Below are 16,054 nucleotides of genomic sequence, written 5' to 3'. Positions count from 1 at the left end.
ACTGAAGTCCCTAATTAAGCTACAGAGTAGAGGTTGCTTGTTGTAATATATCTCTGTAAGGATAAAAGATGATCAAAGACCAAAAGAAAACGACAAGACAAGTGAGTCAATATGCAATAGAATTTATTCTGTAGCAGTACATTAGCTAGGTTGGGGGATATGACTATGTCAGCACATCCATATCAATTGACAGATATTGGTTCATTGTTTTAAATAACCAGAAATATACTGCCAAACTGGTCATGTGACCTGTACTCTCAATTTTCTTTGAAGCTGTTGCACTCTTTTTATCACTCTATGTTGTTCTAAGAAGTTGAGGCACGGTGGCAAAACACAAAACTGCTGCTGCGCAAGGTTCTCGTACCATCTGAGTTGGCACCCACCTTGCTTAGATAGGGATAAAGATAAAAGCTTTCCTCTACCTACATTTCCCAGAATGCAGTGCAGTTTTGTGCAAGACTTCAGTAAAATTACCAACATATGAAAGAATATGAAGTAGCACTATTAAAAGAAAAGTTCAGGAACACAATATTGGACAAATACTGCCAGGAAACAGCAGAGAGTCCAGTTCAGATTAATTTAATTTGTGTGTGTAAATATTTATAAATATAAATAACACTTTCCCCTTTAGTAACACATCACATCCTAAAGTTGCACAGAGAAAAAGCTGCACATTGAATATTGAAAACCATTCAATACTAAAACCAAAGTCGCTTTTTGTTCCGTCTGACCATTTCTCAGCTGTCTATGTTGAAAGCAATATGGTTTTTCGTCATTTAACAACACAACTGACACTTTGTTTTATAATAAACAAAGTTTATTATATTTGTACTTGTGACTGAATCTGGATATTTCTTTTTGTGTTTCATATGAGGTAAATCATCTTTATTATTTTGACTTTCAGCAATACTAAACATATTTTTCTGCTGCATTTTTATATTTCCAGACATTTGCATCTTCCGTGGCTCAGCGACTTCCTGCTGTGAGCCACAATTTTCATCTCTGTGGCCACAGCTTTCAGGATGGACCACTGCAGTTAAAAAAAGCCTAGATTCTCAACTTGCTTGATTGCATGTGAACAAAAAGAGATATTAAAGTACCTACATCTCCCACTTCATTATGAAATATGGAGTCAAAAAGTGCACAGTACTTTAAGAAAATAATGTATGTTCTATAATGTTATACTAAAACGGGTAATATATTTTCTTCAACACATAAGCCAAAGGAAATATTTTAAGGGGATGGATTATCTAATATAAAATTGCTAAAGGAGTGTTAACACTACACTGGTTGAAATATCTGCATGCAATTAAAAAGTTTACAAGAAGTTTGTGCTTAATAAATAGTTGTTCATTTGGAGTGTAGACAACAGTTGGATTACATTTATTCTGTCAGATACCTGGTATCTGAATCTTTTAAAAAAATTTGGGCAATTACTCAGTAACCAATGTATCTTTATGTTTAAAAAAAGGACGTATTGAAAACAATAACTACATGTCTCACCATTTTGTTAAAGATTCACATTTTAAACTAAAATAGTTGCAGTATCCCTTGTTTTCCCTTACAAAATTGCTATCTAGGTCTTTAAAGTGTTTGATCAAAGTGTTGGACATAAAATGTAAAAGAAAAAAATATAACACCATCACATTTTTTTAACTTTCAAACGAAGAAAAAAATGCAGAGTATTTAAATTTCACTAGGTATCACACTGCAGCTTTCCACCACCAGGTGGCCCTCTAGTTGACATTAAAAAACAGTATGAACTTGTAGAGCCTTCTAAAGTCTGTCTCTTGTCCAATTCTCACAGATTTAGTGCAACTGCTTTGACAAACTAATGTTTGCGTCAGCAAAGCTTTAACTGTTTCAGTGGAAAAATATTGTGGTGAAAAATGAAAGAAGGGAAAGGGGGTCCACCATGACACTGGCCACTTTGAAGATGTGTTTTTCTACTTCTAGTTGATAGGACTGAAACTGACACCTGGCCAGTCATAAGTATCTGGCAGTAAGGAGTCGTAATCTGTGGTCCACGCAGTGGCACGCACAAAGCCGTTCTTGTCCAGAGGTTCAGGGTAACGGAACGCCATGCCTTTGGCATAGACGAACTCCATCACCTGCAATGAAGAACAAACAGATCAGGGATACATGCAGTGCTGGAGACGTTTTTAAACCTTTGATATCATCACATTTAGATATGTTTAGTTTGACATTCAATGTAGAATTTTTAATACATTTACAAAGTTCTATGCAGTTTCTTCAGACAAGACAAATAATCAGGAATTTTACCAAGGTAATGATTCCTTTAAGGAATCATTACATAATTAGAAACTGATAGAATTCAGATTCTACCAGGACAAAATAAGCCTGTATTAAGGATTACATCTGAAATATTTGACAAAATTAAATGAATTTATAAACAGAAACATCAACTAGCAATGATTTAGCAAGTGACAAACGAGTATTGTTCCAGGGTTTACCTTGACAGTAATCTGAAGAGAAACTTCTCTGATGTTGGAGAGAGGAGGATAGAGCCTTCCCTCTGCAAGCTCTTTATCTGATAGCTGCTCAGCAAGCATCTGCAACGGACATGAAAATACTTTAACGTTATATTTCTTCAACCTATGAAAAAAGAATATATACAGTACTATAATCATTTGTAAGTAATTTATTTTGCTTGCCAATCACGTCTTATTGCAGGCATTAATTTAAAGCAGGAGTCACCAACGTTTTTGAGACTGGGAGCGACTTCACGGGTTCAGAGAAACACAAAGGGCTACTTGCTTGATACAGACATACATTTTCTTGGCTCAGCCTTTATAACAATTATACATATATGTATATATGGTTACATGCAGTCTAATCATATTAATGTTAGGGACTACTCACAATAGTTATCAGTTATCAATATTTACCATGGTAGATATGGTTAATTGCTATTATGTGTCAGAAGTTCTTAGTTCAGAGTTTTAAGTTGAATTCTCTTTTGGAGCTTTTTTGTGTTATTCTAAATTGCCCCCAAGTGACTGACAGTATGGATTATTGCAGCTGTACGGCTGTACGCACTGTGAGAGCCTTGAGATTTTCCTTTAAATAAAAAAAAAAAAAATAGTTATTGCACGTTTTAAAATCTAAACCTTTTTACTATTAACAAAATTGTGGAGAAAAGAACATATTTTGTGTCAAAACATCTTGCATGTAGCACACGTCAGTGTGAGTCAGTGGAGGTGGACATGCAAAAGGCTAAATTTTATCGGTCACTTTACTTTTGCTAATTTTGACGGGGTCGCCGGTTTATGAGCCTTTTTGTTGTTTCGCAAACTGAAAAGCTGACGGGTCACCCGTTGGCTGACACCAGCAGATGTTGAAAAAAAAAAAAAAGTTAGATCCGAGAATAGCACAAAACTGTCACTGCCAAGGTAAAAACATTTAATTGAATAATTTTTTTTTGCAGTGCTCCCTAGTGACAATGGCTACTTTTAGAACTTGCTCAGCAGGCGACTGACAAGGTCCCCTCGGGCGACTGGGTGCCTGTGGGCACTCCGTGTTGATGACCCCTGATTTAAAATGATTGAGTAATAAAATTGACATTAAACTAAAGCTGTGTAGAACTGGTTCTACCATTGCAATACAGACACCTATTTTAACATGAAAGCATTGTGTTAATCATTTGCAGTGATGAGTGTTAATTGAAATGTATCCCAGCAAAAGAAGGAAGCGCACAGATGGATCAGCCTTTTAAAAGCTCTTCATCTGATAGCTGTTATGCCAGAGTCTAGAGAGAAGGAAAAGGACACATCAAAGGGTTAAACGAGATTGACAGAAGCAAACACACAACACAGTCAGCAACAAAAGGAAAGCTGGAGAGACTGTGAAGTTAAGGAGAGGTTCAGCAAGTCTGAACAATTATTTGAGAACTTTAATTTATTTGATCTTTTTACCTTGGCAGCCTCCAAGAATACAGTATCACAGATATGTCTCACTCCACTCAGGACCACAGCCATACCAACACCTGAAGCAAAAAGTAGGATGAGCTTTAGTACACACACTTGAAAACAAAGAACAAGTTATCTATTTTATCTCACAAGTTCATGAAATGTGCAGGTAATTCATATTCTCTTAGGCTCAATTAAGAACATAATAAATATCCATAATCATTTTTATTATAACCTGGGAAGATGTAAGCATTGTTCCCTTGTCCTGGTATGAACACACGACCATCGCTCAGTGTGACCGGATCGAATGGGCTGCCACTAGCAAACAAACATCTACCCTGCAGACACAGACACAGAAGACTAAGCCAGCAAACTGGATGTATGATGCACATGGTTCAAACTACTGCTGTAGTTTAAACCAAATTACAGCAGTTCAAAAAGTAAGCAAGTTAATAAAAATTGAGGGTAAAAAATAAAATTAAAATTTTTAAAAAAATGCCTACATCAGTTATTGTGTAGGCATCCTCTGCTGTGCACTCTGCTTTAGTCGTTGGATTACTCAAGGCAAATATAATTGGCCGCTCATTTAAGGATCCCATGGTTTTGATGACTTCATGGGTAAAGAGACGCCCGGCTCCTGCCACACCTGAAAAAAAAAAAAAAAACACCAAACTTTATTCCTTATGCTGAGTTGAAAATAAAAAACACACACACACAAAAAACAAGACAGAAAAAATGAACTTGTGACTGAAACGTCAAATAAAAGCCATGTGTTTTACATCCAAGAAGTAAAAAAATAGACTGTAATCACCAATGATAGCAGTGGGTTTGATAGTGTTCACAGCATCTAGGAAGGTCTGTACTTTCCCTGGATTATCATGAACAAAGGCCTCCTGGTTGGCGTCTGTTTTGTGTGCTCTGTCCTGAAGGTTCACAAAGCAGCCATGCTGGTCAAAATGAAGCTGTGTGCACGCAGAAGGCTTTTGTTCTGCTCACTAACCTTCACGAGTAAACCATGTGCATCATACATCCAGATCTTTTCTCTGGCCTCTGCTTGGGTAAGCCCCAACTCCATCATGGCCATCACAATCAGATTGGCAATACCAAGAGCAGCCTGGAGGGAAAGTATTCAGGCATTGTATGTTGAAACTGTTCCTTTTAATAATACTAACTGAGCAAATCCATATCCTAGTGTGTTTCTTTTCAGTAAGACCAGCTATTGTCACTGTGGGGGAGTGTGACTCTCATAAAGAGGCTGAGTTTTAAAAACTTGGGAAATGTCGACTTACCTCGCCGGCTCCCAGAAAGAGAACACGGTGTTCGGTGAGGGGTTTGCCAATGGCCCTTTGAGCTGCGAATAGACCAGCCAATGCTACAGAAGCAGTCCCTGGAAACATGCAAACGTACAGAGCTTACAGAAAACAACCAATACAATAATATGTTTTTGTCTGTTTCTTATTTTTTTCTTAAGTTGAAGTAACCAGTGTACAAGACTAAAATATAACCATAAGTTGAATTTTTACTAAATGATTCAGATGAGTTAGCCAAAACATCAATATGCTACTGCTCGGATCGTTGTACCTTGAATATCATCGTTGAAGGTGCAGTATTTTTCCCTGTACTTCCGAAGGAAGCGGAATGCATTGTGATTCCCAAAGTCCTCAAACTGAATCAGTGTGCCCTGTCCATATTTTTCCACAACTGCTTCCATGAACTCATCAATTAAGTCATCATATGCTTGAGACCGATCCCGTCGCTGATACAGACCCATGTAGAAGGGATCTTTGAGAAGCGTCTGAAAGAACCCCAAAGATAAAAAGAAGGAACAGTGTTACAAATCTGCTATAACTGAAACAAGGATCATAAATAGAGCAAACAAAGTACTGTATGCATAGAATGCCTTCCTACCTCATTGTCTGTGCCAACATCTATCACCACAGGAAGACATTTCTCAGGTCTAATGCCAGCACAAGCGGTGTAAAGACAGAGTTTCCCAACAGGTATGCCCATTCCGTAAGAACCCAGGTCTCCCAAGCCTAAAATACGTTCTCCATCAGTTACTACTACGACCTTGAGAAAAACAGCAAGAAAAGGCAGAAAAAAACTGACATTAAATCATTTAGCCATTGATCTAAATTTTAAATAATTTTCCCATTTATATAAATACTCCTGAATCAAATATAAACAGGCGCATTACAGGTATCTATCTAAAATATCCTCAAAAACGTTGTGAAAACAGTTGTTTGTGGATGCAGGAAAGAATAATGTAGTGAGTGATTTTTAAGGTGTTTCATTAGTACTAGTACTATCTGAAATGAATTTGTGTGGTTAGGTACTCACTGCTACATTTGTTTCTGGCCAGTTATCTAGGATGGAGCGTACATGTCCTCTATCCAGAATTGAAATAAACAAACCCCTAAGGAGAGAAAACACACACTGTTTTCACAAAACAGTACAATAAATCTATGTTCTAAATTAAAACATATTTTTCTTCCTGCTTCAATGAAAGCAGAGAGAACAAAGTAACTAATATTGCTACAATTTGTCATTACATTAAATGTGCAAAGATTTATTAGTTAGTCCTGCTTACTTTGGTTTCCTAAATATGTGTCCATACTGTGTGCAAGCCAATCCCACAGTAGGCGTGTAAACAATGGGCATTAGTTCCTCGATGTCTTCCATCAACACCCTATAGAAAAGCCTCTCATTTCTGTCTTGGATCCCCATTAGGTAGATGTGCCTGTGCATTAAGGGAAACAAATAAGAAAAAGAGAAAAAGTAACCCAAAAACTCCCACCCCGACAAGTTTTAAGGAAATTATGTCATTACTTTTCCAGGGGATCTGTCATCTTCTTGAGATTGTTCTGAAAGCGGATAGCCTGAATGTCTTGAGACTCCACTTTGGGAGGCAACATACCATGAATCCCCAGAATCTGTCGTTCCTTCAGAGTGAAGGCCATACCCTGTGGAGTAACACACAAAATGCAAGAAGAGCATGATCAGAATAAATAAGGATTGAAGAATCTCTGCAAAAAAAAAAAAAAAAGTGAACTTAATTTTGTTGCAAACTAATATTTGAGTTTTTCCACTTTTTTCAAACACTTTTTACCACTTAATTACTTCTCCATACTTTGTGCAATTTTAACCATCCAGCTTTTATCATATGCTGCTATTCAGGACGTTACAAGTTCCATCTTTTGATATGACTGTATCACAGGGTTTATGAAATACATTCAGCTTTGTGTGATCATCTTGGACCCCAATGAAATGAAAGAAACATCCTCTAAGTTCTAAAAAAATCAATAATGCTCAAAACTTTGCGCTCCCTCACAGCTAAATAATTCTACAAATTTTCCAATCAAAACTTTGAAATGTAGTCATATGCTTCAACTGCTTCTACTTATTTCAGCTTTTTATATCTTTTAAAGATTTCAATAAATCTATCTTCAAATGTTTGCTTGCATTATGCTCAGTTTTCAGAAAAAAAAAAAACACTGACGCATTCGCTCTGAGGGTTCCAACCCTTTTAGATATGCTTTTATAGGGCAGGTTAGTCGATTTAGTATTTTAGACATTTTATTTTTCCAGATGAAAACTGTATGCCATTTGGCTTCTATGTTTGCTGTAAAATTTAAAATGTTGATCTTGTTGAAATGATTATTAAAACTTTTCTGAATGGTTTTTTTGGATGCAAAGTGGCATACAGTATCTTGTGTTGACATTCTATCACTAGAGGGCATCCTATATGGGTTTATAGGGTTGACCTCTGGACTCCTGAAAGCAGAATGCAAGATCAGGAAGACATGAGAGAAGACAGAAGAAAGCAATTTGCCCACAGGAAAATAAAACATGGAGTCACTTTAAAAGAGCCAATGAGGGACACGGTTTTTAGAAACACCCCTTATAAAAGATGAGGCTCTTGCTGTTTGTGTTCTTGTAGCATATGTGAACATGTGTGCACGTGTAGTTACAGGAATGGGTGGAAAACAAAAAAAAAGGCACTGAGTGAGGGGCTGGATAGGGGGCTGATTGTGCTGTTACAGTCATATAGAAAAGGGGCTGCTTCACAAAAAAATGCCAAGTCATGCTGAGTGAGCGTTTACTTCTCTTAGCTCCAACATGAGCTGCTCTCAGCATAAGGAAACAGTGCTGTAAACATCTGACAGCATTTGTTTCCATAATTGTATGTTTAGAATGCATCAGTTCTTCTGAAGTGTTTTAAGCTAAACTGAATAAACAAAAAATACAAATATTTTCTCTGTCCAATTCCATTGGACATTAATAACATGATATAATACTCCTTGACAACATATTGCTTCCCCACAAAAACAAAGTTTACAGCATATTCATTTTACTGTTGAAGACCAAAACAACACAGTTTTGATGTTAACTCTAAAAGACCACAACCTTTGACTGTCTAAACTTTATCTGTTTTTGGTCAATAGGGATTATCAGTTACTCCTCTTTTGTACCTGATATGCCAAAATACAGAAAGAGAATTTTGTATTACTGTCTTTACTTTTAATATTTTACATATACTGAAATAAATACATCTTAAAACAATTTGGGAAATCCAAATTACATTACATTATTTGTCCACTGGAGGCACACCTGTGGATTTTTTAAGTCAACATGTCAAACACACTACTTGGTATTGTAACAGAAAAAGTGTGTTTGTATAAAACAAGCAATCATTGATGAAATCCAAATGTCAGCTTTTCATAAATATTGACATTGATTAATTAATTGATTCATATTAAATTTTTCGCTGGATGAGACACCAGAAGAAGGAAACATAGGAAGAACAACAAGCAGCTGAGAAACTTCAATTAATTGTGAAAATTTTGTATTCATTAAAATACTGTTTTAAGCAGCACAACAGTTCCACTGCATTTTGGACCAGACAGCTCCTTGCTTTCTCACATTCATGTATGTTGACATGTCTAAATGTATCAGACATACATATAGACATGTGTGACTGCAAATAACTTGTTACAGGAAGCAGTTAAGCTTCACATTGCATATGTCAGATGGAGCCTTACATCACTGGGAATCCTCATAGGAAATCCCTGCCGTCCAAATTGATCAAATTATGTCAGATTTGATCTCAGGATCTCAGGACAGCAAAGAGGAATTAGATGATATATATATATATATATATATATATATATATATATATATATATATATATATATATATATTATATATATATATATATATATATATATATATATACATATATATATATATATATATAAATATATATATATATATATATATATATATATATATATAATATATATCACCTAATAAATATATATATATATTATAAATATATATTTATGAATAAATATATTATTTATTTATTTTTGTCACTCGTTTCTAAAAGTGAAAGCCATAATACATGCATTTGTTACAGAGTAAAACAAATCTTTAAGCCTTTATTTTCAATGATTTCAATGATGATGATCATGGCTTAGAGATAAAGAAAACCCCAATGTAAGAGTCTGAGAAAATTAAATATGATGTAACATCAATAAAAGAATATTTAGACATAAATCTCATTCTTCTGAAAAATATGTTTGTTTTATTCACTGAAAAATTGGTTGGACTTCCTTTTGCATGAATCACTACATTAATGCAAAATCACTGCACTGTTAAATCTGGTGTCTCATCTTCCTAAGAAAACCCCATAGACTCTTCATAGGGTTGAGATCAGGCAAATTTGCTGTCCATCAAGAACAGTAACACCATGGGCAATGAAAGAGTTTTTAGTACCTATGGCATTGTAGGAAATTACCATCTACATAAACTCTAGAGCTTTTCAGCAGAGGAAGGCAAGAGGTTTGCGAAAGTTTCCTACGAGATGGTCGCGTTGACTATGGACTTCAGAAAACATGGTGGACCAACATGAACAGATCACACGAAACCCCAAATCATCACTGATCATGGAAACTTCACACTGGACTTCAAGCAACTTCTGTTCCTCATCACCTGCTCTCCAGAGTCTGGGTCCTGAATTTCTAAATAAAATGGAAACCTTACTTTCATCTAAAAAGAGTACAATGGGCACTGAGCAACAGTCCAGGTCTTTTTCTCCTCAGTAAGACCCTTGTGATCCCTGTGTGGGATTTGACTGTTCAGTGGCTCTTAATGTGCCGAATCAAGCCTCAGCCCACTCTGTTTGAAGCTTCCTTAAATTCTCAAATGAACTTTAGCCAAAAATCCTCCTTCCACTGAACACTCTATGGTACTCAGAACAACCAGACCCTTTAGCAATATGTTTTGTGGCTTGCCCTCCTTAAAAGACATGTCTAATTTTTACTAGACATGTCTAATAAAAATTAGACATGTCTAATTTTGGTAAGACAAAGTTTACCAGATGGATTTATTGTTTTGTTTAACAATTAGAAGACATGTCTAATTTCCATTAGACATGTCTTCTAATCATCAAAATTACAAAAATATACTGACTGGAAATATCCCACTCTATGTCTAATAAATCTGTAAAAAATAAGCATCGATAAAAACAATAAATTAAAATTTTTCCAGGGGTAATTTTAGTTATTATTAGGTAAACATTATTTTGCAAATAAGTAACTGTACTTAAGTGCTATGCTTCATAAAATCACACCACTGTTTTAGATTAACATCATTACTGCAATACTTTAGATCTTTTTCATACCTTGGTCATAATATAGCAAACTATGAGAAAATATGGCATTGCAAATTTCTTAATTCATTACTCATAATTAAATGATGAATCACATAAAATTAAACCTATAAAGACAGTGGTATGAAACTGAACGCAAACACACAGAAACATTGCAGGAAGGACTGAATCCTGCCCTGGAAACAGCACTCGCTGCACCTGCTTTCTTCCTCAGTAACGGCCCCTGGTGTTCACAGTAAATTACATAGGTTTGATTTATAAGACTATAAAAATGCCAATTGCCTTGAGTTGTTCACAGCTGCAGTGTCAGAGCAAGCTGGTTATATCTCAGCTGTTTCACCTCTTCCAGGCCTGCAACTACAGCACTGAGATTTTTATTGTAAATTAGCCTCAATGTTTATCTAAAAGAAACCATTTTCAAATTATTACACATCAATACATTTCAACATTATCTGTAATGTCTGTAAAATTTAGCTACATGTTTTTATTTTATTTTTTACAAAACCTAAAACCCAAAACAGACACAACTAATCTGAGGGACTGGTACCACCTATTGCACAATAGATGCAGAGAGTCTTTAATCTGAATAGTACAATAGGTCCAAGCTGCATCTATTGTAGAGATATTAATTAATTATAGAAGTAATAAAAATATATTTCTTCTTCCTGTCAATAAATATTCTCTTATATCACTGATGCAAAGATCAGAATAATTTAACATTACTGCCTGGTTTTACTGTTACCATCCATTGTGAGCTTAATTGTGCTTCTGCATTCTTTCTCTGATTTTTTTTTGTTTTATTTTCTTTTATTGTATTTGTCGCTGTGAGCTTTCCTATCTACATGTATGTACCACATAGCTTCCTGGAATTCCAGTAATTGGGATCAGATCAGAAGAAATCCTAAAAATAAATTAATCCAAGAAGCATGGGGATACTGCTTCAGGTTCTGAAATAATTGTTCCTGTGCACAGTCCTGAATAAATAAATAAATAAACTCAAACTCCGCTAGTTTGTCTGTAGCCTCATTATCTAGAACAAAGGTGCACTACCTGACCATGGATGCATGAAAACCATGAAAAGGAGAAACATTTTCTAGATACTCAACATTTATTTTGTCTAGTGTTCAGTTTCGCTCTCAAGTTCTTCTTTTGTTCACTGTGGCCTAACAAAAGAACAGGTTTCTTGCTGAGCAATGCAGTTTTCACAACACATACAGATCAGACCACAGTTTCCCAAAGCAAACCTAGACGTTTATGAATAAATCTTGACACTTGAAGGCAAAGTCAGACATAGTCTACCTTGTTGGTGCGAGGATTGAGCATTAGTGGTCTTCCCTTTACTTTGGTGTATGCCCATCTGCAAACGGAGACGCGGGGTCTCAGGGACCAGGATGTCCTCAACCTTGACAACATGGTGGACTGTCAATGATCTTGAAGAAGCGCTGATGGAAACTTTCTAGGGTTAAAAAAAAGACAAAGTTTACCAGACAGATTCATTATTTTGTTTAACAATTATAAAAACTGTCAGCAAATGAAAGCAGTTCTGATGTAAACAAAATTTTTTTGGCTGACGATGCATACTTGGCTTGTGAGAAAACAAATCCCACCATAATCATTGTTCTGCAGCCATGGTAATCTGAGGTTTGTTTAGTTTGTTAATTGTTAGTTACATGTTAACACATCCCACTATTCTCTTGATATGACGTTAAGCTCTAACTAATGCAGATCATCAATTTACACACTCTGTCAAAGCCAGGTTATGTTTGTAGTGTGTGCAGACAGTCCTTCCACTGGGGATTACAAATGATCAGTGTCTTTAATCTGAATTCTGGTTTAAAGCAGTTTAGCATGAGCCTGACGAATACAAAGCTTTTGAAGATTATCAAAATCCTTTTTGAGAAGAAAACAACGGAAGACACACAGCAATAAAAATCTTGAAAAAGAATCAGTCAAAGCACAGAAAAATATTTGAATATTTTAGGCTAATGTACACTACATTCTGGACATCAAACTCTAGCTGATTAAAAATAACAATCTCAACAAATTAACCAAAAAAATTCTACTACTGTAACAGTATTATCACAGTCAAAGGAAGGTCATGCATGTTACTGGGTTAGAGCCAGAATGTATTTTGATGGATCCAGAAGCAACTTTGTAAAATGTATCTTATATTCTACAATATGTTAATAGCAAAAAATAATGACGAAAATTATCACATTAAAAAAACAATAGTTACTACAAAATACAAGCACATGGGTAAGGTGTCAATTAGCCTAGTTAGAGCAACAGTTTTTTGGAACCTGTGACTAAAGGGTAGCACATGTTTAAAGTACACAGTATTTTGTTAAAAAAAATTAATACTTTTTTTTAAGACAAAATAAAAAAATAAAATTCTGCTTAAGAATAAATATGCAATATTCTAATGAAGCAATCAAAGCAGTACAGTTTTGTTCAAAAGGTTGATAAGTATATCTAAGAAAATCAAATAAAAGAAATACATTTTCCCAATTCTTTTGCTCAACTGCTTTCCGTCTTGTTCTACAAAAGTTTGGGGTTTTTAGGGTGCTTTCACATCTTAAGCGTAGGTCACGTTTTTTGTTGAATATTTTCATATCTTATGTAACTTTATTGAAAACTGAATTTGTAAACCATAATCCAAAATCAACAGAAATAAATTCCTCAGATACATCATAGTGTGTAACAAACCTATGAAATAAATGGGCTTGAACTTGATCATTGACAATATTCTTAGTTACATAGCATGTACACGTATTTCTGCAACATCGTTCAAATCTGTCTGCATGCTTGGTGAACTGGAAAAAAGGTCAATACAGTTTGGAAGTGCTTGTTTGCAAAACCGTGAAGAACAACAAACAGCATCTTGAAGATGTGCATTTAGATTTCATCAGTTGTGCTTTAAATGATCCATCAGTCACTTCCATTCCACTTCCAAGTCATGCTGAAATCTCTAACTCGAGACAGCATTTTTGTTGGAATTTGACAACAATAATGCACAGCTTAAATAAAATCTTGATCTACTGTCAAAATTGATGTTTGACACTAGAAATAAATTAAGTGCACATAACACAAACTTTCTGCATCCAATTTATTTGTTTTTGGAGATGAGAGAACCCTATATAATTATGTACTAATAAGAGTTATAAAGACATAAGTAATTTTAGTGCATCCACTAAAATTGGTGTATTTTAGTGGATGCACCTTTGCTTAGCTAAATAAACTAAATAATAAACGTGCCTTAATATGTATAACCTATGTACATTTTATGAAAGGGTATATTTCTCTTCGTCCTCCCTTTTTAAAGTAGAAATTTATTTAAAGAATGTTTCCATTGTTCTATCGACGAAAGTACATATGATAAACCAATTATGTGAAGTAGGCCAAAGACCAATGCAGAACAATGGAAGCTCTATTCACACCTAATTTTATGTTTTTATGAGTTACTAGTAAAACTTAGCAACAAGTTTCCGCTTAGCTATTACTAGACGGTAATAAATGACAGCGTGGGAGGACGGAGAGGAAATATAACGGTACTGTCAACATTAACATGGGATAAACAACTAGATAAATAAATATATGGCAACCTTTAAAATAAAATAAAACAGGAAGCTAACAGGTTCTACAAGCTAGCAACTTGCTAGCTTGTAGCACCTGTTATGCCCTGTCTTTACGTGGGTAAAGACAGGGCACCAAATGTCACCAACAGAATCCCACCCAAGATGAACTCTTGAAACCTCGAAAACTACCGTTGTTCGTTCCAGCGCAAGTTATCATAACCGCAGCAGAATTTTAATACTTGACCTCATCCTACCTATCAGCAACAAGCCCCTTCCTTGCACGTTAATTTAGTCTCGGAAATGGGAAGTTCTCCGTTCGTAACGACAGCGACTTGGTTTACCTGCTTCCGGGTGTGAAAATACCGCTTTCCTTCTGCCGGACAGCCTAATGTTTTTTCAACATGTTTCTTCGGTGTAACTTTCGAGGTTTGACACCCTGGAGTGGGCTGGAGTACCCTTGGTCAAGAGCTACCGCTACAGACGGAGCCAGCTGTAAAGAGGGGAGGAACTTTTGCAAGCAAGAGGTTGGCAGCTCATCCAATCACATGCTGGGATTCCCTTCTTGGTTGCCGTAGAGACGGTAGCGCGCGTGACAGAAGCAAAGCATCATTCATCATTACGGTAAGGTTGCAAAAATATTTCTCATACTTTGGAACATTTTTCTACTCAAAAAACTGAAATGGTTCAACCTTCACAACATTAGTTCTTTGTACATCGTAATAGCAGTTTGTGATTACTTTAAAAACAAAATAGAAAATGTTTATTACCATACAATTCTACTACTTTATTATATTATTCATTTTATCATGACAGTCAAAATGAGCTATGTTTATCAATGCGCATTAGTTATAGATACAATGTTGAGATCTGTCACTGTTATGCATTTATTTATTATTGTTATTTTATGAAAATGTTGTCCAAATTGAACTATTTCACAGAGAACTTCACCTGTGACACCAGCACTTTTGAGAAATCAACTCCTCGTTTTGATATAGTGACGCAAAATGTAACTTTCTGTCCTCCATGGATATTCAATTTACAGCAGGGGATTAACACTATGACTAGATAGATATTGGGACAGATGGACAGACAGATCTTTTTTTCTAAATTTTTTTATTAATTTCCCAACAACGGTTGACACTCAAAAGAGATGCTATCAATCCAATACAATACAATTCCCAAAAAATTTTCTCAAATGAAAGGCTTAGATCCCCCTGAAGCATGAGTATGATAAATATGGAATAAGAAACCAGACAATTTGTTGCTGTTTCACAGAGACATACACCATTAAGACATGGATTAAGCTACCTGGATGCAGGTACAGATGAGGGCATATTTTACAAACAGAGATGAGGGCATATTTTACATTCAGCAAGCTGGAAGCATCAAGGTGTACTGAGGCACATTTTCAACATTGCTTGATAGAATAAGGACTTTTACTTTTGGCTCAGTAACCACATGTGTTACAGTTTGTTTGTGTCACTCAACAATGGCATTATTGCTGGCTTTGGTTGCCTTTGAAATAAACTGTGCCACCCATGTAGACTGTAAGACATAGTAAAAGTCAGACTGTATACCAACTTATCTGTTATTGAATCAAAAACGTGCAGTTTTTACTTTCTTTGAGTGCTCTAAATATGTCAAGGTTTTTGTTCTTATCGAGAAAGGTACATCACTGACAAAAGAAGACGATACAGAGTTGTAATGTTGATGGTGAATAAATGCTGCCTTTGTTAATGTGCTTCATATTCCACATGTGCTTTACTGCAAATTTAACAACAGAAATTTGTGATTTGACCGCTGTTTCACTGGGTTGTACTGATAGTATATCTTGTGTTAGTATCTTTTGGAAATACTTGACTACCTGCAGGCTACAG

At 35.5% G+C, this 16,054-nt stretch overlaps 1 protein-coding gene across 2 annotated transcripts; it reads right to left on the bottom strand.

The window, feature by feature from the left end:
• Nucleotides 1-106: 106 nt before the first annotated feature.
• Nucleotides 107-14,667, bottom strand: me2 (malic enzyme 2, NAD(+)-dependent, mitochondrial). Of its 2 annotated transcripts, none has more exons than XM_055039378.1 (15): nt 14,519-14,667; nt 11,902-12,058; nt 6,759-6,892; nt 6,520-6,669; nt 6,270-6,345; nt 5,838-5,999; nt 5,511-5,724; nt 5,219-5,316; nt 4,930-5,043; nt 4,741-4,852; nt 4,433-4,575; nt 4,165-4,267; nt 3,936-4,006; nt 2,475-2,573; nt 107-2,111 (listed from the first exon to the last, which is right to left on the bottom strand). In XM_055039378.1, exons 2-15 carry the CDS (start codon nt 12,013-12,015, stop codon nt 1,953-1,955), a joined length of 1,749 nt encoding a protein of 582 aa, XP_054895353.1. In that variant the 5' UTR covers nt 12,016-12,058; nt 14,519-14,667; the 3' UTR covers nt 107-1,952. The 2 variants fall into 2 exon arrangements, with proteins under 2 accessions (XP_054895353.1, XP_054895354.1); XM_055039379.1 differs by lacking the exon at nt 14,519-14,667 and adding an exon at nt 14,432-14,499.
• Between the last annotated feature and the right edge of the window lie 1,387 nt (nt 14,668-16,054).

The sequence above is a fragment of the Poeciliopsis prolifica genome, unplaced genomic scaffold, assembly GCF_027474105.1.
Source record: "Poeciliopsis prolifica strain line A6 unplaced genomic scaffold, Auburn_PproV2 SCAFFOLD014, whole genome shotgun sequence".
NCBI lineage: Eukaryota > Metazoa > Chordata > Actinopteri > Cyprinodontiformes > Poeciliidae > Poeciliopsis > Poeciliopsis prolifica.
This window is presented reverse-complemented; position numbering and strand designations above follow the sequence as displayed.